The sequence below is a fragment of the Lepisma saccharinum genome, chromosome 12 (assembly GCF_977018435.1).
Source record: "Lepisma saccharinum chromosome 12, izLepSacc3.1, whole genome shotgun sequence".
NCBI classification, from domain to species: domain Eukaryota; kingdom Metazoa; phylum Arthropoda; class Insecta; order Zygentoma; family Lepismatidae; genus Lepisma; species Lepisma saccharinum.
In genome coordinates this window covers 69,282,863-69,305,766 of record NC_139240.1, presented here as the reverse complement: position 1 = coordinate 69,305,766, position 22,904 = coordinate 69,282,863, and the positions used below count along the sequence as shown (strand labels likewise).

At 37.1% G+C, this 22,904-nt stretch overlaps 1 protein-coding gene and 1 pseudogene across 11 annotated transcripts in view; both read right to left on the bottom strand.

Annotated features, from left to right (window-relative positions):
* The window catches only part of unc-104 (kinesin family member unc-104), a 192,674-nt gene that overhangs the window by 63,837 nt on the left and 105,933 nt on the right, over positions 1-22,904 (bottom strand). For 9 of the 11 annotated variants that reach the window (XM_083132594.1, XM_083132593.1, XM_083132596.1 and 6 more), the window contains exons 10-15: positions 21,661-21,702; positions 18,418-18,528; positions 16,532-16,665; positions 13,491-13,803; positions 10,636-10,838; positions 7,412-7,526 (exon numbers count right to left, since the gene is read on the bottom strand). In XM_083132594.1, coding sequence (XP_082988720.1) covers positions 7,412-7,526; positions 10,636-10,838; positions 13,491-13,803; positions 16,532-16,665; positions 18,418-18,528; positions 21,661-21,702 — 918 coding nt within the window. The remainder of the gene's footprint in view (positions 1-7,411; positions 7,527-10,635; positions 10,839-13,490; positions 13,804-16,531; positions 16,666-18,417; positions 18,529-21,660; positions 21,703-22,904) is intronic. The other 2 variants (XM_083132599.1, XM_083132603.1) reach the window with 1 other exon arrangement.
* LOC145996553 (26S proteasome non-ATPase regulatory subunit 11 pseudogene) lies at positions 2,145-3,702 on the bottom strand (annotated as a pseudogene).

Genomic DNA, 22,904 nt, shown 5'->3' with positions numbered 1-22,904 from the left:
TTTTTACATCACAAATGAATTCATGCAAGAAATGTATAAATTATGATGTGCGCACTAAAATTATAAATCATAAATAATTGTTGTTCCTGAACTCGCAGCGTCACGGCTCGAACTTACTATTCAGCCCTTTGTGAACACATTTTGTAGCCATAATGCATTCTAGCATTTTTAAAGGAAACAACTACTTGACTGAAGCTTGGATCAACACGTGAATCTCTTTGCTCTTTGTCAAGTTCATTCCTATTTGAGCCTACGATTCAACTCTTGGAATCTTTGTGCTCTAGTAAATATTTTTCAAGCCAAAGCTAAATCTTAGCATTCAAAATTATTATGCACATGCCATCACATTATATTATACATTTTTTGCACTCCAATATACACATAACAAAGAATATTTGTTATATTGAATTTTTCCACCGTTCAACACAACTAAGGATCAAGAAATATGAATGAGGACCGATATTGGATCATGAAGATCAACTTAAAGCAAACTCTACAGAAGAAGACTTCATATCTGAACTAATGTTTCTGACTCAAGAAAAAGAGAAAATTTTTACATTGACAGCCGACAAAAGAAAAATTCTGCACAAAGTACTGTGACTCACAGTACCATCTTTAACCAACATCCTAAGAAGAAGAACTCAACCAACCAACCCTCATGGGTATGGTTGTGAAATGAAGCAGTATCTTTTTTCCTTCAAACCAACAAAATAAACAACGTGTTAGCATAAGCAATTTCATAATGCCAAAATTAATATATGAATAATTAAAAAAGTAAAGAACTGAGGTTTTATGTACCACCCTTGACACTCAGTCAATAAGAAACTCCCAACCAACCAACCCTTGTGGGTATGGTTGTGGAATGAAGAAGTATCTTTTGTCCTTCAAACCAACAAAATAAACAACATATTCGCATAAGCAATTTCATAATGCTAAAATTAATATACAAAGAACGAAAAAGTAAAGAACTGAGGTCCTATATACCACCCTTGACACTCAGTCAATAAGAAACTCCCAACCAACCAACCCTTAAAGTTACTTTACTCTGTGGATGGTAAGTATAGATTAAATTATCCTGCAACAATATTTCAGGATGTACATCAAATCAATCTTTGTTAAAATTAAAAATCTTTGAAAGTCAGATGGGTATACAATCATAATAAGTTGTCAGCTCACATGTGGTCAAATGTTAACACGTGTGCCCAAATTACCGCACCTTTATTGTTAACAGTGTATTCCAACAGAAGAATCAGGCTGCTGAACAAATTGAATAAATATGCATGAACCCCTTTATTAATATACTACTACTCCACCTAGACAACAGGTTACCATCGGGTGTGAGTGTTCAAACTACTCCCCTACCATCACCGTGCAATCTGAGGTAAAGGATATTAAATTCCAAATTATTATTTTGAACCTTTTAAGGCTTGATGCTCCGAGACTTTTCTGTGTTTGGATGAAACCTGTCTTCGGTTTCTTCAACATCCCCTTATAACACTTCAAAGTCGACATGTCTTTACTTCACATGATATCGGAAGCATGTGAACCTATCCTTAGGTCACAAAGTTATACTTTATGTTCACACAGAACAAAGTAAAGTGTAATTCTTTTCTTTAAACAAAGAATCTTTGATAATATTTTTCAATTTTAGGGTTTGCGTATGTGATTGATTCATTTCAGCATTGAAACAGAACTATATTCATGACTCAACATGTCAAGCTATGTAACCACTGATCTTACTCCATCGACAATATCCAAACTAAAACATACACTGATACTGTCATAGTGAAAGTATTCAAGATAACTCTTAGTATCAGATGTTACATGTACACAATAAAGTTATTTTGCTAAACTGTATGTTTCTAATTCACATACTAATAAAACTATGTGTTTCATAACATACTTTTTCCAAATATATGCAACCACATAAGAATGTTACAACACTCATAGTTCATATTACTGTAATTCTAAACTTAATCATAAATGATAAGCATTGTAAGTATGTAACAATCTTTACCGATCAAGTAATTTTCAGTCACATATCTAATATAATATAGTAAGACATGTCTGCGCACTGCAACAATGCCTTTGAAAAGATACATTACAGGTAAGTAATCAAATGATTAAAATGTAAGTCTAAGACATTACAAATTTGAAGTTAACTTTAACTTCATGACATCATCGTGACATCTTCTGCGTACATGTGTACGATGCATGATCAAGTATGTTATCACAGTCAAAGTACAAATATGTGAGGAGTAAGCATGGAATGCTTCTAGACGAAATTTTCTCCTCCATAATTTCAAACATCTCTGCCGGAATGTTCTTTTACGAACATGTTTAGGATGGGTTGTTACTTTCCTCCTTGCACCTGGGCAATTGGTGAAAACAGTCTTATTAATTTCTTTCAATTTAAATTTGGTGCCTTTCCTTATTCTATCCTTCCACTGGACATTTGGAACACTTTGGGGAAACACCCCTTCACCTTGGTCTAGAATACCGTGAAACTCCTTGTCCAAATTCATTTGTGAAAGTTTCTTCTCTACTTGGTTTACAGGTAGCTTAATGCATTTTGAAACATAATCCACCTGAACATGAGAATAAGGTTCGATGATTTGACAAAGGTTTTGTTCCAACATTGTGTCATAAAGGCTGTCTAAATGTGCTCGAACAATTGGATCATTTTCCAGTTCTTCTTTAAACTGATCCACAGCCTCCTGAAAGTCTACCAGAGATCTCTTAAGACTTGCTTGAGCAACACACTTCATAGCTTCAATTGCACTTCCGGCATACTTCAGAGCCAGTTTCCCGCTTATGATCTGCTGAACATCTTCTGGTGTGTTCAACATTATTTTAGACAGCAGCATGTACTTCAATGCAGTCAAAGCCTTTGAGCTTTCCACACTATCATAGCCTTCAAATGCTTCATAGAAGTAAGAGTATGCTGTTTTGAAGTCTATCTCATCAGCAGCATGAAGAATGCCTGACTGCATATCAAGCGATGCTTGTAGTTTTGTAGGGCAATATATTGAATTAGCTGTAGTCCGAGCTGAGGTAAGTGCTGCACGTGCTTTTGGAAGATTACTCAAGGCATGGTAAGTTTTACTTTCTAGAAGTTGAACCTCTAGCAATAACATTTTGTCATCAAACTTATTCAGTTCTCTTAATAAGGTCGATCCTAAGTGAAGAGCTTCAGTAAACATTCCAGTGTCAAAATACAAAGCTATTAGGCAGGCTTCCAAATACTGCCCGAGGATAGTATTTTTATCTTGTTTTGTACACTCAATGCATTCCTTGCACAACTGAACTTTACTGCCAATGGTGGCTTCCAGATCCAAGAACATGTCAACCAGAGCACGAACCAATTTTGCTGCCTTTGCCTTACTAATGGTGCAGAGGAAGGGTCTCGTCTGCTTAATAAGTTCAGACAGTTCTTTTGCTTTGCCATCTTTCTTGTAAGTCTCTCCTAGTTTCAAGATACTTTGTTCTTTGACATAAATTGCATCTTCTTCACTTTTATCTCCCTGTTCTTGCAGAAGCCTGGACATATCATATATTTCCTCTAACTTATCTGAGGTTGACATTAACTGGGCTCTTTCCACACATATAGCCGCCATTTTTGTATTTTCGCCCACCTCGAGTTCATCTTTGATCTCTTCTCTAAGCTCTGTACAAGTAGCTTCGATTTCACCTCTGAACACTCTGACTTCTGAGATACTAGTTTTAATAATATCATTCAGCTCTGTCAATTGAGCATTAGTCTTTTCCTGATTAGCTTTGAGATCCTCCTGATTAGCTTTGAGCTCTGTTTGGCCATCCTTGATAGCATTGAGAGCAGCCATAACATCTGCCAAGCAGAAATCACCCTTTGGATCTGACATATTTACAGAAATAAACACCTATCCTCAGAAACAATAACAAGATGCAAAACAATACAAAGATTATTATAAGCTTGAACCTTTTCAACTAATCACCTGACGTCTCATAATCTTAAGTATAAAACAACTTTGTCAGTATAATTTAAACTCAGTATTGGCGCAATAGGTAACTATGGTGCTATGTTGAAAAGGAAATTTAAATTTACATATACTGATAACTTTATAATTATTATATTGATAATAATGAAAAGAAAGAAGAAGAAAAAAACTAGAAACAACAAAAATTACAATAGCATCAAATTATGCAATTATTTACAAGAACATTTATAACATATAAATGTTATTTATATGTAGAAAACATTTCTTTATTATCTCCTTGTGAGACAGAGCAAGTTTTTCACTAAATATTTGAGTATGCGTCAGTTCTACATCTGAGCACACTCAACATGTCAGATTCCTCAATCAGGTCCACAAGATGGCTTCCTTCAATTTTCAAAACTTCACATTTGGCTTGTTCACATTCAAAATGTAGAAAATATTACACTCACTTAGTCTTATTTCTCATAACATTTCATTTTAGATAATGCAATATTCATTTACTAGCTAGTTAATGCTGATGCCAGCAGATAATAATTTCCTGCTCCCAATTATTAAACTAGGCACTTTACACCAGTTCCAAATATTTTCTTTATCGTTTTACAGATTATTCCATTATAAAAGCATTTCCAAGCTTCTGTTATCAACAAAATGTCTCTATATAGTTTCAACAAACTATTAAAGATTAACTTATCAAGTATAATCTTTCAAAAGATCCAGATTTTTAATGATATCAAACCTTCACCAATCGTCACATTTTTACTTATGTACCATCCATCTTGAGATTCCTTAAAAGTCACAGACAACTAGTATTAGAACAACTAGTTCAAGCCAGATTTTTTAGTATAAGTTATCTTCAATTGTTTTTTGTTTTATATTTTTGTCCATAACTGCTTAACACCTTGAATGTTTGTTTAGTAAATGTACATATTTGCTCTGTTACAGCTATTTTACTATGTATATCACAATATACTTATTTAATGATTACAATTACCATTTTTTGAATGTTAATATAAAATACCAAGTATGACATCATATTAGACATTGAACAATTTTAAAGAGTTGACCTTTGTATATAAACCTTGATGTCAATGCAAATGTACATAATTTCAATAAATTTAATTATAAATTTGAATGTAACTTATCTTGCTTGCCTGAAAGAACACATATGATTGAAGATATTTGTTTTTTCATATTGTCAGTCAAAAATAACTGTTATGAATATGAATTCAGAATATTGCACAATTTGATAATTTTGTCATGATATACAAATTGGCTTTTTTAAACATCATATTTAATGAAATTAGTTTAAATAGTAATTTCAGACACTTAATTGCATTATATGAATAAAATTTTGAGCAATCATATGACTAAATTATTATAGATATAGCACAAATGTGGAACTTTGGACTTAGCCTAACCATTTTCAAATGTAGTTATGACAATGTATTCTTTTTATTGTCATAGCAGCAATGCGCTTGAGTTTCAGCGCTTACACGGAATGGGTAAAAGATTATATGATTATGCAATGTCAGAACTTGCAACAAGTATCACTTGCCATGTATATGCTCCGGTTGGTAAACACAGTGATCTATTGCCATACCTTATTAGGCACCTTCTTGAAAATGGAGCTAATAGCTCGTTTGTCAATCAAATAAATGATTCTAACGTTAAAATTGAAGAATTAAGCCTCAGATCCATTAGAAAAAGCTAAAAGCTTAGAATATGAGTCTCATCCAAGCAGGAAAGGCAAAACTCCCTAGGAATGGATGTTAGCGATTCAGTTACAATCTCTTATAGGTATATTGGTGTATTGGCTTATTGATAATTTTACCGACCGGGTATATAAATATCTTACAATTTAGTGCAATATTGTGCCATTTTGTTATAATTTTTATGGACATAAACAAACAATCTACATTCCGTACTTTTTTTTAAAAAGTAAATGTCTAAATATGCAGCTTCTTTTGCATTGCAAAAGTTTGGTTCACCTGGTAACATTTTAAGGAGGTCAATGAACCAATTGGAATTTTATATCGGATCGGTAGAATATCGGTTATCAGTATCAGTAAATTTTACATTGGTGCTTTATCGGTATCGGCCACAATTTCATACCGACCCATCCTAAATTTAAAGAAATTGATAAAATTCTGCCATGTACATGGTTTTCTGCAAACATGACAGAAGGTAAAAGCAAGATTATACTCCAGTGTCACTGGTCACTTGTCGCTTTCGTCTGGAAGCTCCCTAAGGAAGATTTCACACCAAAGTGACATGCAACATGTGCTGCTTGAGGATTTCACCAATTGAACATTTGCTTGTGTGGCCTGGCATGCTGCAACAGTGTGAAATGTTGCTCTTGATTGGCTCATTCCCAAGCGACATGTGTTGCATGTCACTTTGGTCTGAAATCTTCCTAAGAGACTTTTTAATTGCCTGAGTCTCATAAGGAGGGTTCGAAAGTTGATGACAACCCAAATAATAATAATAAATAAAATAAAATAAAATAAAAAAAAACTGTAGAATGATCTTAAAATTATTAAAAAATGACCTAGAATAATTTTCGCTCTTAAAATGAAAGCTTGAATCTTCATAAATTACTGGAGAGTAGTTGAATAATTTGATAAAACCCATTGTTTCATGGTTTAAACTACTGAAGCAAAGGGAAAAATGCAATTAAGTGCTATGTAGTTTACTTTTACTTCAAAGTTGTGTAATACACACCACAAGATTTTTCTGTGTAAGTGGGCTTTGCATGATACAGTAGTCGGTCAGCATCTGAAAATACAGTTGTGTTTTGCATACGTCAGATAACATTTTTTTGTTATTGTTGTTACAAATTTTACTTTAAAACCACAGATTAATGTGACAATAGTGGCCAGCAAGGGAACCTCAAAGTAAGTTTCCCACAAAGTATTTTAAGTTTGCTGCAGTGAAAATAAATTTACCACAATTAATTATTTATTCCATTGCCAAACATTTTAGTTAATAATAATAGTGTGCTTTTTCCATTGACCATATATTCAATTAACGGTGAACTTGCTAAAAAGACCATATCAGGAAATTTAAATATGTAAGTCATGCTAGCAAATGTATTTAAAATTCACGAAACAACAGGGAAGCAGAAAAATAAACCTCAAAATGAAGAAAAATGCATGCAACCTAAAGGCCAAAAAAGGCCACAAAATTCAAAAAAATGAAAAATAAAAACAATATTTACTGGTTCTAACTGAAGGGAAACGGACTGATATCGTGCTCAGGAAAAAAAATATCATCTTTCACCAACTTTCGAACCCTACTCACAAGTCTGAACTACTTGTGGCAATCTCAAAGAGGAAGAGATGTTAGCAGCCTTGGTAGACTTCAGTATGTGCACATATGAGCTATCATAAGTCATGCATGCTATTCTCTTTATTGAATGAACTGATGATGCTTACCAAAAATGTCTTCCTCATTGTTAAAATCTTCAGGCGTGTACGAGCTGTACATTGACATGGTCATGCTCTGCTCCTCTACTTGCTTTTGTAAAGCGTCTATCCGTGCTTCATAATTCTGAAAATACAAAAATGTCAAACAATTAGAACTTGCACTGCAACTCTCAACAGATTATATTTATTCCAAACCATATGAATAATTCTTAAAATTTTAGCACCTGGCATCAAATCTGATGTACAGTAGAACCCAAAGATGTATTTATGGGGGATGGTTCAGGGTGGTCTAATGAAAATGTACTGTTTAGCATTTGTTATATAATCGACAGTTATTTACTCCCTATGAACTTGGAAGACAAGGATTATTATATTGGGATCATACAAAAGAAGATTTATGCATGCTACTACTCATGAAAATATGAATAAAATATATATCAGGAACTTTACTTTTCATCAACTGGATCTAACATCCTTTTTTACTACTCAATTCCTTATCTATTTGGCATTAATTTCCTTGTTTCTATACAAAATTTGGTGATCAAGTACACGCAAGCTAAGTAATAAATATATGATGTTATATTTGTATTATCATACCATCTCTTTACGTATTCATGTAATAATAAAAATGCAATATTAATAAATTTACATATTATAATTAATATTTAATTGAATTATTTTAATTTAAACATTATTATAAATATTATTGAGACACTGGGTTTGCCCCCTTCCCCCAAATGTATTTCTAGATATGTGCCTGTTAGAACCCCACTTTTACGTTCCAGTATTTTACATTTTTCTGCATTATACACTCAATCTTCAAGGTCCCAATAAAACTGTATGTTATAAAATTTTCTGGATTTTACATTTTCTCACATTTTCACTTTTCCACTTTATTCCCCCATGAAATGAAAAATTCGTGTTTGCAGTGTACAATATGGTAATGGAAAACGTTAAACAATAGTACATTTTTACCTTATCTTTCTGCAACTTCTTTGCTTTTCATGTTTGGGGAATAAAATATGAAGTTGTATTACGAGGGTGAATCAAATATGAACGAGCTTTGATTGGCTAAGCGATGGAATGGGTAGCAGGGTGTGATTGGGCATGTGCGGCCGGTAGGTGGGGCTGTCGTGAGTCAGGAACCAGAACAGCCAGCGTGTCGCATGCTTCGTTTAGTAGCTCTCACGATGAGTGAGCAGAGTGTGCCAGTGTCTGTTGCGCAACGCATAATCATCAAGTTCCTCACCCAGGAAAACGTCAAACCGGCCGAATTTACCGGAGACTGCAGGCCCAGTTTGGGAATGGTACCCTCTCGTGGGCAAGAGTGAAGGTGTGTGTAAGGAATTCCAGCAAGGCCGTGAACGTGTTGCAAATGAAGTGCACCCCCGTCGTCCTCGCACCAGTGTGACGAATGACAACAAGGCTCGTGTTCGTGAGCTTGTCGAACAGGATCGCCGAGTCACTGTGAAGCAAATTGCAGCAGAACTTGGTGTGAGCTATGGAAGTGTCCAATCAATCATCACAAAGCACTTGGGCTTCCGCAAAATCACAGCTCGGAGGGTTCCCTAGCTGCTGAATGCTGCTCAAAAAGATAACCGAGTTCGCATTGCTCACCAGCTTCACACTCCTTTTGACGTGGAAGGGGAAGTGTTTTTGCATCGCATCGTTACCTGTGACGAGACATGGGTGCATCATTACACCCCAGCATCCAAGCGTGCCAGCATGGAGTGGAGGATGAAAGGCGAAGGAAACCCCGTGAAGGCCAAAGTTCGGTTGTCTGCGGGGAAGGTGTTGGCCACGGGGTTTTGGGACTGGAGGGGGACCCTACTGGTGGATTTCTTACACGAACGTCGGACCATCAACGCACCCTACTACTGCGGTCTCCTGTATCAAGTTAAGGTGCAGTATCGATGCAAACGACGAGGCTGTCCCATCCGCCAGGTCTTGTTCATCCACGACAACGCCAGACCCCATACAGCAGGTGTTACGCGGCAGAAACTGGTGGAAATGCACTGGGAACCACTTCCACATCCACCGTACAGCCCAGACCTTTCACTATGTGATTTTCACCTGTTCGGACCCCTCAAAGAATCACTTGTGGGCGAGCGATTTGCGACCAACCATCAGGTGGAAACCTTTGTGCGCAACTGGTTGGCTACCCGCCCAGCTTCATTCTACGAGAACGGCATCAAGAACCTACCACAACGTTGGGAAAAATGTAAGGGCGGAGACTATGTAGAAAAATAGGATGTGGCAATGTCTCTGTTTCCTTCAATAAATTTTGTTTATCCGGACAAGGCTCGTTTATATTTGATTCACCCTCGTATAATAACAAGTTCCCAAAGTTCCCAAGTGGATGGTGGCAAGGTGCCACTATAATTAATAGAACCTCTACAACTAAGAAAATAATAGTAATCATTTACAAAAAACTCAAAATGCTGACCAAGACAGAAATTTATTTTATTATAAAACATAAACTAAAAGTAACGTTTCAACCTTCTAGCAAGGTCTTCTTCAGACTCTGTACCATGTACAGTCACGGACACTGCCGGCTTGTAATGAATACATTGACGTTCAATGGAATCGTTACAAGCCGGCAGTGTCCGTGACTGTACAAATGACTCATATAGTTTATGTTTTATAATAAAACAAATTTCTGCCTTGGTCAGCATATTGAGTTTTTCATATCATGGAAACAAGGCTTAATGGTGTTATAATCATTTATGTGTATTTATTCTTTGCTTTCTTCATAAAGGAAAGAATAGGCTGATTATAAAGAGCACCTAACTAACGAACTCTCTAGCCTTCATAAACTCGAAGGTTTATGGCTGCAGCAACACAAGCCCTCCATCTGTCCCTATCCTGGGTATAAAGAACTGTGGTCCAAACTCTGACAAAAATAATACCAACTTTTGCAAAATATTAATGCAAAAACTTAAAGGCCCTACTAACATAACATACTAAGTTATATTCTAGCCAGCACTTGAAGTGAAAAATGTTAACTGGGGGAATCTTTGATCGAACCTTGTAGTTAGCTGGTGGGATGCTTTGTGAATATTCTGCTAGCTGGGGGGATACCCCCCCACTTCGAGCACTGATTCTAGCACTAGTAATCATTATGAATAAAATAGGGGGAACATTTTAGTAGCTGGCAATGTTTCAGATCTTTATACAAAGATCTATTTCAGGTGACGTGCAATAGTTAACGCCTGCAAGAAATAACTCATTACCTTCCTTTGTTCTTCAAACAGCTGATCTGCCTCTTCCTTCTCTTTCCTGAACTGCTCCTCTAAGGCCAAAAGTCGCTTCTCCATCTCCACTTTCAGATCTATCCCCTGCTTCTCCAGAAGCTCAATTTGTGCAAAGTTCCAGTCCACAGTTTCTCCATTTGCCGGAGTTTCTGCTGGAGAACCTTTCTCCCTTCTTTCCCGAGCTGTCAAGAGGAAAGGAAGCAATTTAAAATGCATTTATGACACGAAAATGACATTGCATGTACACTGTGTTTGTAACTAGTGGTTTAATTATGACAATTTAATCTAATTGCACATTCCTTGCTGAATACTTACACCGAGATGACATACATTTTGTTTGCAAATACCAAAAAAGTATAAAAGTAAAATTAGTGATATTGATAGTAATAATAATAATAATAACCCATGTTGTAAAAGCCGTGAGGGCCAGTGCCTACCTACCAACTGCCAGCCTCAATTCCACCAGAGGTGAGAGATCATCAACCAGTTACAGGGTGACGTGTGGTCAGCACAAGGAACCTGCATTCGTTGTTGTAGGTTTTTCTATGACCGGGTTAGACTACTCATTTGTAGCTTCCCAATTTCCTCATGACCCCCTCTTTTCTCTTTCTCTCTCCCCTCTCTTTCCCTTTCCCCTCCCTCTTTCTCATTCCTCTCCCTCCCTCTCTCTCTTTCTAATTCCCTCCTTTCTCTCTTCCATTCCCCCTTTCTCTCTTCCATTCCCCTTTCTCTCTTCCATTCCCCCTTTCTCTCTTCCATTCCCCCTTTTCTCTCTCTCTCTCTCTCTTTTCTTTCCTTCTTTCTTTCTTTTCTTTTCCTCTCTTTCTTCTCTCTGTCTCCCCCCCCTCTCTCTCTCTCTCTCTCTCTCCCTCTCTTTCTCTCTACAAGAGAGAGAAAGAGAGAGGGGGGGTGGGGGCTCTATCTCTCTCTCTCTACCTCCCCCTCTCCCCCTCTCTCTCTCTCTCTTGAGAGAAAGAGCGAGAGAGAGATAGAGAGAGAGAGAGAGTACAGAAGCGGAGGAGGAGAAGAAGGAGAAGGGGGAGGAAGAGAGAAAGGGGGAGGGAGGGAGAGAGAGAGAGAGAGAGAGAGAGAGAGAGAGAGAGAGAGAGAGAGAGAGAGAGAGAGAGAGAGAGAGAGAGAGAGAGAGAAGAGAGAGAGAGAGAGAGAGAGAGAGAGAGAGAGAGAGAGAGAGAGAGAGAGAGAGAGAGAGAGAGAGAGAGAGAGAGAGAGAGAGAGAGAGAGAGAGAGAGAGAGAGAGAGAGAGAGAGAGAGAGAGAGAGAGAGAGAGAGAGAGAGAGAGAGAGAGAGAGAGAGAGAGAGAGAGAGAGAGAGAGAGAGAGAGTTGTCTCTCTTTCTCTCTCTCCCAAAACTTGCACTCTACACTGCACAGTCATGGTGCAGGACAGTAATATTGTTTACTGTATCAGTATTACCTGTATACTGTATCATTATTATTGAAGATACACACTGTATCATTACTATACAGGGTGTCCCAAAATTCCTGCTACCATTACAATGAAACATAACTCTGCAGGGCATTTTCTTGGAAAATGTTCTATAGCTCAAAAAGGTGTTTATTTGTTACATTAGCACATTGGTAGGGGCATGCACATTTCGTTTTTGACGAAAAAACGAAATTTGAAAAAACACATTGTAGTGTTAATTTTTCATGTTTTTGAAAGGTGAGAGATGCATTTTGTGACCATGTTTTGTCACGAAATAATGCGAAACGAACTGCAAAAAGCGAAATTAACTCTTAAACACGAAATTTAGGGTTTATTCACCGACGCGACACCTTCTGAGGTCTGAATTATCCTGAGAGTTATGCAATTCCCGGAAAATTGATTAATTCTGCTGTTAATATTGGAGAAGCAAAAATGGACTCCTTTACACAGAAATAAACTTAATACTCTGATAACTACATAAATGTGCTATTAGAAGTGAAATGATAATTCTGTGGAATAAGTGTAGTTTTTAAATAAATTTAGGATTATATTCACAATTTTAAAACCAAAATGTCTTTATATATACCACTTTTCATCCAATTTTTCACATGTATAACACCGATATTTTATTTTATTTTACCGCTTTTGAACCCGAAATTGACTCAGTTTTTGTACCGAAATTTTGCTTTTGTATTTACCAAAAATATGTGCCTCTACACATTGGTGTTTATTTTTATTTATGGAGGGCAGCATTAAATGGATAATTTACTGCGATATGCTTGAACAGTACCATCCTTTATTGCCAACAAGACGGAGCACTCCCACATTGGTCTCGTGATGTTCGGGATATTCTGGATAGACATTTCCCTGGAAGGGCATAACGAACCAATCGCCAGGCCCAAGCACTCTCCTGATATCACCCCTTGGATCTTTTCCTTTGGGGGAACGTCAAGGATTGTGCATACCAAACCCCTGTCCCAGATCATCTTACACTTCACAGAAGGATCATTGAAGCTGTACAAACCGTTGATGCTGACATGCTGCAGTGTGTATGCTCTGCTCTATCTCACTGGTTTCTGAGATATGTTTGATTAAATTGGTAATGGGACTTTAGAGACATCCAGTATATTACTGTATCATTATCATAATTTCCAAGTTTGCATGGGAAATCAAAAGTTCAATGCACAGGACACACCGAATCATCATTGTATGAAATTTGCTTCCATATTTTATATTGCAGATTGAAACATAAAATATAATGGTTAAAAGTTATTGTTTAAAAGTTCCTGGGTCCTAATCCCAGCCTGGGCATGAGTTCTATGTGGGTGTCCCTTCATCAATTCTTCTCATTCTGAAATTATACTCAGTAAACACAAACAACACACTTACCTTGTTCGGGATGATTAAATCTGAAGACATGATTCTTTCCGAGTATCACTCGTGATCCAGTCTTCAGAACAATTGATTCCGTGACTTCCCTTCCATTTACATAGCACAGAGCTCCCTCCTTTGGTGAAAGCGTTATGATTCCTTCCCGATTTTCAAATATGCAATGCTCGCTCAGTATGTGAGAGCCACACAGCTGAATATCTTGAGGAATATTTGCTTCTGCTGACCCCACTCTCGTGATGCCGTCCTTGATGTAGTAGAGGAGGCATTCAGACATGAATGGGTCTTCATTCAAATTGACTAGATGAGGTGTCTGCAAAGGAATATGAACATTTAATAAAGCGGAGCATGCATACAGGGCTTGTCCAATAAGTATCGGGATTGATTTTGTCCGGCCAATGGGAAAGGGTGGGATTGGTGTTGCGGGATGTCACGTGAGCTAGGAGACCCAGCTCAGTTGCCTCCGGGCCTTTGGAGTGTGAAGGTGGCGCCTGAAGTGAAAGTGGGTTTAGTGCTCACGTCGAGAGTCAAGATGCAGTGAACCATCAAGCAGCGTTGTGCCATCAAATTTTGCGTTAAACTGAACAAATCTGCTACGGAGACTTTTGATATGATCCGTGAGGCTTACAAGGATGAAGTCATGTGTAGAACGCGTGTTTTTGAGTGGCATAAAAAATTCAAAGATGGCCAGGAAGACGTCAAAGACTAACAACGTGCTTGTCGTCTGACATGAGCAAATCAAGAGTGAAATTGAGGCTCATTGTCTTCTTAGACGCAAAAGGTGTGGTGCACACGGAGTTTGTGCCTGCTGGACAAAAGTGAACGGGAAATTTTATGCAGAAGTGCTCGAACGTTTGAGGATTAGGGTCCGCCGTGTCCGAAGGGAGATCGCTGATTCCTGGCTGCTGCATCACGACAATGCACCCAGTCACATGTCGCTAATTGTGAGGGAGGCACTGGCCAAACACAATGTGGGAACGCTGCTGCAAGCACCCTACAGTATAGATGGCAACCCCCACTTCTTTTTGTTCCCTTGGGTCAAAAGGAGCCTGAAAGGACATAGTTTTGGGATGATTGAGGCGGTCGAAGTGGCTTCGTCGGGGTGCCTGAACAGCCTTGCGGTTGCAGACTTACAGGGCACGTATGAAGAGTGGAAAAAGCGCTGGCAGCGATGTATTGATGCAGGAGGGTTATATTTTGAAGAATATTAAAACACTGTACATATATCTTCAATAAATTTATTTTTATGACTTCAGTCCCGATACTTATTGGACAAACCCTGTAAAACTATAAAGAAACAAGAATGCATTTACCTTACGACTGTAAATCTCCACGCTGGGAAAAACTAGGCACTGTTGATACACACCCCAGACATAAAATTAGTCTCCCAACCAGAACGTCCTTAATACCTGGCGACACCACCTCTGGCTTGGATCACTGCATGAACCTGCTGCGACAGGAATTCTACTAGGTTGCGGAAGTATGGTTTGGAGTAAATCCTGGCTACTTTGAAACTGATCTGCGGCTACAAGACAAACAATCCCTGTCGGTTGTATGCGTTTTTCGGCCACAGTTCCAATGACAATTTGAGGTTTCTTGCAATGTAAACAACTCCTTGCACACCCTCTGGACTGTCCACTCCGAGACACTTACAAACTGGGCCACTTCATTCACTTTGTGTCCATGTGCATGCCCAAACACAATGGCACCTTTTTGCCACTTCATCACGTCTGACTTGCGACCCATTTCACAAACTGCTTGCACACGGCTGAAGCTCATAAGCCCTCGAGGTAATTGTTCAAGCCTTAACACAGAGGTCGAAGCTCGGTGGCCCACCATAGTAGTATCAGGACACGATCTTTTAGAGTGGAAAAAGAAGTGTATGTTCTACCTCATGGTGACAAAGTGTTTGTCTGGGGTGTGTATCATCAAAGGTAACAAAGCCCATTGCGGTAGCACCGATAAAGACATTCTGTGCAGGAAAAACAGCATAAGCAGAGGAATCAAGGCTGACTAGGAACTCATTTGGTAGAGTAATGGCATGTTGAAGCATAGGTTCGAGTCCTGTCAGCGCCAGCATTCACTTATATTTCTGTTTGTACCTAATTGCAGTAGATAGATTGTGAAACATCTACGATGTTATTATATCCTTGAATATAGATGTTCAATTGTTTTTGTTGGTTGGTTGTTAAGCATGAAAACACAGCACTAATAGTTAGGGCTGAGCCAATACTACTTTGAACCAACACCAATTGTGATACTATTACAGATTACCACCGATACTCATATTGATGTTTGAAAAAAGTAAAAGTTGTTCAAAATATTGATTAATGTTAGTGTTTTAAGTATTCCACTCCAATAATATTCATCAATTCACCTAGAGTTTTGCTTTAAAATAATCAAGAATTACATCAGAATATTAAAATAAATGTTATGTGATCACAAAATTCATGCAAAACTGGTGCAAAATAAATGGAAACTTCAAATTCTGCATAATTCCAGAAGACTCCGTGAAAGTGGTACATGGCATTTTTTTGGACCCTGTGAAAGACCAAAATGCCAGGAAATTGTATCAACCAATATATCGGCATTTGTATCGGTTCAGCACTGCTAATAGTTCATTTCAATGAGTATTTAAAAACTTAGCGTTCAACAAATAGTATTAGTTTAACCCTGTAGACATTCGCTGGACAGCAACAAAAAAACTGATGAAATTGAAAGTTCTCTGTGGTTTAGAAGTAAGCAGGACTTAGAAAGTACTTCAATGGGCTTACCAGATATGCACTACATTTTGTTGCTTTTTGCTAACATGACATTACAGCCTGATCTACACTGAACAAAACTAGGTATCATTTGTGACTCTACAATCGATAGTTTCTGAGATAAAAATTGTATTTAAGAGTAGTAAAAAAATTCAAATTTCACACTGAAACTAGCCTCAGGACTGTCGAATACACTTTCGCAAGTTAAGCAAGCGCAGTTAAGTTAACTGAAGCACTATGAAAATAAGGCTTTCTTCTTTAATCTATCTCTAAACTTACTTTCTTTGGCGAAAATACTCCAACAGTGATTCCATCTTCCTTCACAGCCACGCCCATTTCTGCAAAGACAGCCTCCCTCTGCAACCGAATCACCTCCGTTCTCTTCAACTTTTCCTCCCATGTTTCATTGAGCTCTGAAAAGGAACAACTTCATTATTGACAGAAATGAACATAAGATATTATTACTTCAACTAGGATTGAGCCAATACCACTTTGAATTGATACCAATTCACTAGGGCCTCCCTGATGGCATAGTGGTAATCCCATTGCCTTGTAATCAAGGGCTACAATATCCGATACCTTGTGAAGGCACATAACCCAAGTAACCACAACCGCTGGGCCAACGTCAGTTTTTACGTTGGTTGGCAAATTGACGTTAGTCTTACGTTGGGCCAACGGTGGTTGCCAATGTTTGCCCAACCATGGAAAAGTGAGTCAAAATCAGTTTTAAAAACAACTTTCTCATGCTAAGACAACTTTCAAGAGTATGCTGTAAATTCTAGAGTGTAAAATAAAGACATGTAACAGTGTTAAACAATGTTATGTGAAGACTAAATTCCACGAAAGGTGGAAAACTAAAGCAAACTCTAGAAGGTTTTTGTGCTACTGCTTGAAGGTACGGTGCCTTGGAAACAATGATACCATGTGACCGAATAATTTCTGTGTATTTTATTTTTATTTTCATAAATAATTTGTACTATTGTTTACATTTGGCCTCACAATAAATTATGTATAAATCAGAACACATACCTATCCATTCTTTAGTTTTCAGTAAAGTTGGTCCAACATAAAACCATATGATGATCCAACGTAAAAACCACATGTTGGCCCAATGTAAAAACCACGTGTTGGGCCAATCTTGGAACCACGGTCAAAATGACCATTGCCCAACCATTTTCAGTACGTTGGGCCAACCACTTTTGGTTACTTGGGAGTTGTTCGGATATACACTTTAAACTGTAGGTTCAATCCCGATTAGCCTTTCTGTGCATAACACGCACGTAAAAACAACCAAGTTAAAACACTGTCAATGATTCAGACACTGATAATGATGCTAGAAAACTGTAATAAAAATTCTTTAAAATACTGATTGATATTTGTTGGTGAGTGTTACACTCTTGATTATAAGCATCAATTTACCAAACTTTTGCTCCAAAATATTCAACAATTACATCAGAATATTAAAATACCTGTTACATAATGGCAAAATACACAACATTTATGCAAAATAATGGTAAACTTCAAATTTTGCATAATTTCTAGGATAATTAGACTGCAAAACTGGTGCATGGCATTTTAGTGAAAGACCAAAATGACAGAAATGTATCGTCTGGTATCGATATATAAAATCTAGGGCTGAACCAATATCGGTTGGAATTTATTTACCAATACCAGCCGATACTTTTCCGGCATTTTGGTCTTTAATGGGGTCCGCAAATATGCTGCACAACACTTTGCTGAGTCCGATTGTAATGGAAGTTATGTAAAATTCGAAGTTTCTTTTTAAATTGCACAACTTTTGTGCGAAAATAATGAATTTTGTGATAACATACAATTTAATATTCTAATTAATCTTGGTAAATTGATGCACATAACAAGAGTGGAATTCTTACACACTATTGTTAATGAATATTTTTAGTAACTTTTATCACAATCTTCAAGTATCGGTATCAGTGGAAATCTGTGAGAGTATCGGTATCAGTTTAGCCCTAATAAAATCTAACTGATACTTTCTGATACTATTGGTATAGATTCTGCCCTAATTTCAACAAAAAATACTACAAATAAAACATTTTTCAATAATTACTGTAATTATTATAGGGGTCTTTTACAAATTAAAAACCTTTCTTTTGCCACAGAACTGAAAACAAAATTTCCCAACTTACCCGCAATGAGTTTTTCACTTGCTTGAAGTTGATCGACCGCTTCTTCTGCTATGGTGGATGCTGCCACCACTTGTTGTCTGTCGTTCTTTACCACTTTCATACCATCATCTCCTACAGAGAAAAAAGAACATATAACTTTACTAACACAAAAAAAACATTAATCTATGGATTCAGTTTCCTATGTTGTGAAAACCTCTGCCATGCTACTTCGCTCCTCGTCACAATATTTTAATGGATCAACAAGTTGCCATCAGCCATTTCTGACATGACTATGGATCCACAGCCGTGAACCATACGAGGTGTTATTGTAAAGGTTTAATTGTCATAACTTCATCACCTTCGAATAACTGTGCTAGTTTGACAAATGATGTCTCATTCAAATTTCTTCTGTAATTTGTGTCCTGAGTATTGCTTGTAATACTTTTCTATCTTTTGGAGCCATAAGGAGGGTCGAATCTGTATGATGGAAAAAAGTTGAAGAAAAGTGTTGTCTTCTCATAATTTTGTGTGGCTTTTTAAAAAACTATTTGTCTACTGATTTTGGTAACTCACTGTCACCGATCACAGAAATTGATACAGAAATAATTTTTCAATAAAGTCAAATGAAAATATTACATATTCAACTGCCTTTGTGCTACATAAAAAAAGTATTATAAAGTTCCTTCACTTTAAGCAGGAATGCCCAACAAATCAACAAGAAAATACACGATGTACATGGTGACAATTGCCCATTGTTTGACACTACTGTGCATTTGAAAATACATTTTCAAAGAGGTTATACGTCCCTGTTGGATTAGCCAAGATCCTGGAAGCCTTCAATCACAGATGACTTGGAAGCTGTGACACAAATGGAATTGTTACTTGAAGATAGATGTGAAACCATTGAAATAATCAAGAAAGGTTTATCTAAATTATAGTGGTGTGCAGAAAATTGGCATGCTGCATTCTACAAATTCCTGTCCAAAATCAAAGGTGAGATTTTGCTCAGCAGATATTGCACCTCTGAGAACATGGTAAAGACAATATTCTTGACCATCCTATAACACCGGATGAATGTTTGGTCTACCTGTACAATCCAGAGAAGAAAGAAAGAAGTAGGGAGTGTTCTAAGATAATTGAGGTGTAAAAAAGGGCAAGGTTATTTGTGTTTTAGGTTGCCGCTCGACCCTCCTAATAACAGTTGGGCTGAAAAGTTCGTAGGCTAACATAGTAAAAAATATTTTTTTGACAAAATTCGATTTTATTATTCAATATAGTTGCCTTTGAGGGCGATACAACGATTATAGCGGTCATACAATTTTTCGATGCCATTTTTATAGTACGATTTCTCTTTAGCCTCAAAATAGGCCTCAGTTTCGGCGATTACCTCTTCATCAGTGCTAAATTCCTTTCCAGCGAGCATTCTTTTAAGGTCTGCAAACAGGAAAAAGTCACTGGGGGCCAGATCTGGAGAATATGGTGGATGGGGAAGCAATTTTATTACGGTTGAATATCGCTAAACATTGCTCCGAATCATCAAAACGTTGTTGCTTTTGATCGATTGTGAGCATGCGCGGCACCCATTTTGCACACAGCTTTCGCATGTTCAAATATTCATGCACAATATGTCTAACACGTTCCTTTGATATTTTTAAAGTCTCAGCTATCTCGATCAACTTCACTTTACGATCATTTAAAATTATTTTGTGGACTTTTTTGATGTTTTCGTCGGTAACAGCCTCTTTGGGGTGTCCACTGCATGCATCGTCTTCAATGCTCATTTCGCCTCGTTTAAATTTAGCAAACCACTTCTCAATGGTTGATTTTCCTGGTGCAGAGTCCGAATAATGTTTATCAAGCCAAGCCTTGGCTTCAACAGTATTTTTTTTCACCAAAAAGCAATGCTTTATTAACACACGAAATTCTTTTTTTATCCATTTTTTCACAATAACAAAAGCTGCTTCACTCACAATGCTATATCTCACGAACTAATTATCCGGCAGCTGTGAAATTTATACACGTATCTTTTGAAGGTTAGTACTAAGTAAAAATCACATGGATTTAATTCTAGTAACGCCATCTATGAGTCAGCCTACGAACTTTTCAGCCCAACTGTTAGATTATCTTCAGCATGGCTTGGCCATTATCAACGGCAACCTTCTTAAGAAATTGAAGGAAAAAGAAACACATGATTTCATATGTAGCAAAATAAGTCACCAGTACTTTCCGCTCATGTCACTATTGTGGAAGCACGGAAATTGGGCAGTGGAATTGTGTATCCTCCTTATTCCCCTGATATGGCACCCTGTATCCTCCTTATTCCCTTGATATGGCACCCAGTGACTTCCTCCTCTACTTGCAATCAAAGAAGCCATTCTGATGTAGGCATTTGGGCGATGCCCAGCCCGAAGGTGGAAGGGTGGTAGAAGTGTGTTGTCATAGAATCTGAGCGAGGATTGTGTAGAGAAGGACTACTCTCATCAACGTTGGTTTGCTCCTCCCTCATTCTTTTTCTGTTAACAATTAAAATTTTATTATAACTTCTCATATATAGTTAACATTTCTCCAGTGGTCTATATCAGAATCAGACTAACTAGTTGAGCTCATTAAAACATTGTAAAAACAAAAAAAAACAAAAAAAAAAAAAAAAAAAATAGAAGTTACAGGCTAGAAGAATTCACATAATGATGTTTTCATTGTACTAAAACATGATGCAATATACACATTACCAATCTAAATGTTCATGACAAAGCCGAAAAATAACACTTAAAGCAATCACTACTTGCAACTTACATGTTAAGGACAGTTTCCATCATTTCAAATATAATTATCAAGCTAATCATGACAGATTGTCGCACATGAATGGAAACCTAGTAAAAGCGAAATAGATAGATTTCCTCATATCCTTCAGGCACTTGTGAAGGCTATACACATTCAAAGCTGATTCACACACAGCTACTTATTCTCGAACAATGTGCAAAGGCCATGCGTTAACACTAAATATGGAATAATAAAATACTTATAAGAAGCAAGTGACTTCTCATACGGTGCAAATCATTACAACTTGTGTCCAGTAACAAAGCACCAAATGACATCTGTCACTTGCAAACTGACAAAGCTGGAACAGTACATTATAGGACCAAAGCTAGAAGCCAAGAATTATGAACCAAACTAGACTCGTAATAAGAAAAAAAAAGTCAAAGAAATGAAAGAAAACAATGCAGCTCAAAGCTTATTTATATCTCTTCATGAAATGTTACTTACTATTATTTTCTTTCTTTTCATACACGACTTTACCATCAGGGCCTGTGCGGAGGTGGTGTAAAGAAAAGAAAACTGTTAAAGATAATGGCCTTGCCTTGGTCCATGCGTTTCATGTCAAAACATGTCACTTTTACACACAAAGCATGTGATGATGATAGTGGTTATGATGAGGTAGGATTTTAGAGAAAATGAATTATGAAAACTGAGCCAGAAAATTCTTTAAAGCCCTGTGCAGATTCAGCATGATTCGTTTTATGTGTATCCATGAGAATGTTAAGAAGTGACCTCATTATAATTTAGACATGACTATGACAAGAGCAGCTCGGCCAGGAATGAAACCTGGATGTATGCACGCAGTATTACTGTGCTACACGTCCAGTCCTAAGCTGCTAATCTCCATTTCCGTTCTCTGCAACCAGATGTCTTTTGATGCCATGAAGCACTGAGAAAAAGTGTCCAATAGTAAAGAGTGCAATTCTTTTTTCACTAATCAAAAAAACAGTTAGTTCATGTGATAAAAATGCCATAAATTGTAAAAAAAAAAAAGTCAAAGAAACTAAAAATATTTTTGTAAGTATATACAGTTGAACCTGAGTTATACATATGTGAAGAGAAAATAATACATATATAGCTGAGAATTACCTACAAATCAGATTAAGGTACTATGTCGTATCATTATTAAAATACTGTAATTGTATCTATTTTGAGGAACAAGATATACGTAATACAGATTATTTCTGTCATAAAGTGATAAATTAACGTATCTAAAAGTTTGATTCTTAAATACATTACATTTGCCACTTTATTAGGGAACACTTTCATACTGAAATACTACAGTAGACAACTGTTTTGTACTTTTACTACCCAATTTTTAAAAATCATCTAAAACAGCATTATTTTTCCTAATGACTGTGCAAAGTGTCACATATGTGATGCCTAAATCTGCAGCTGTTTCAGTTTTAGTTTTGTATGGATTAGCGTCCACTTCCCGCAAAAATTTTACTTTCTGGTCGTGTGTGTAACTTTTCATCTTTCTGTTCTCCATCGCGACCAATAGCAACTGAAAACTGCCACTTCTGTGACATTGTTGTAGCTTGGATACGTACAAATCAATTGCATTTTATGAAAATTACTATGCATAACACAGAATTATGTATAAATGAGTTACAGTAGTGTCTCGCTTATCTGACATAAACAGGCCGGCAGAACGTTGGATAAGCAAAAATGTCGGATAATAGGGAGGT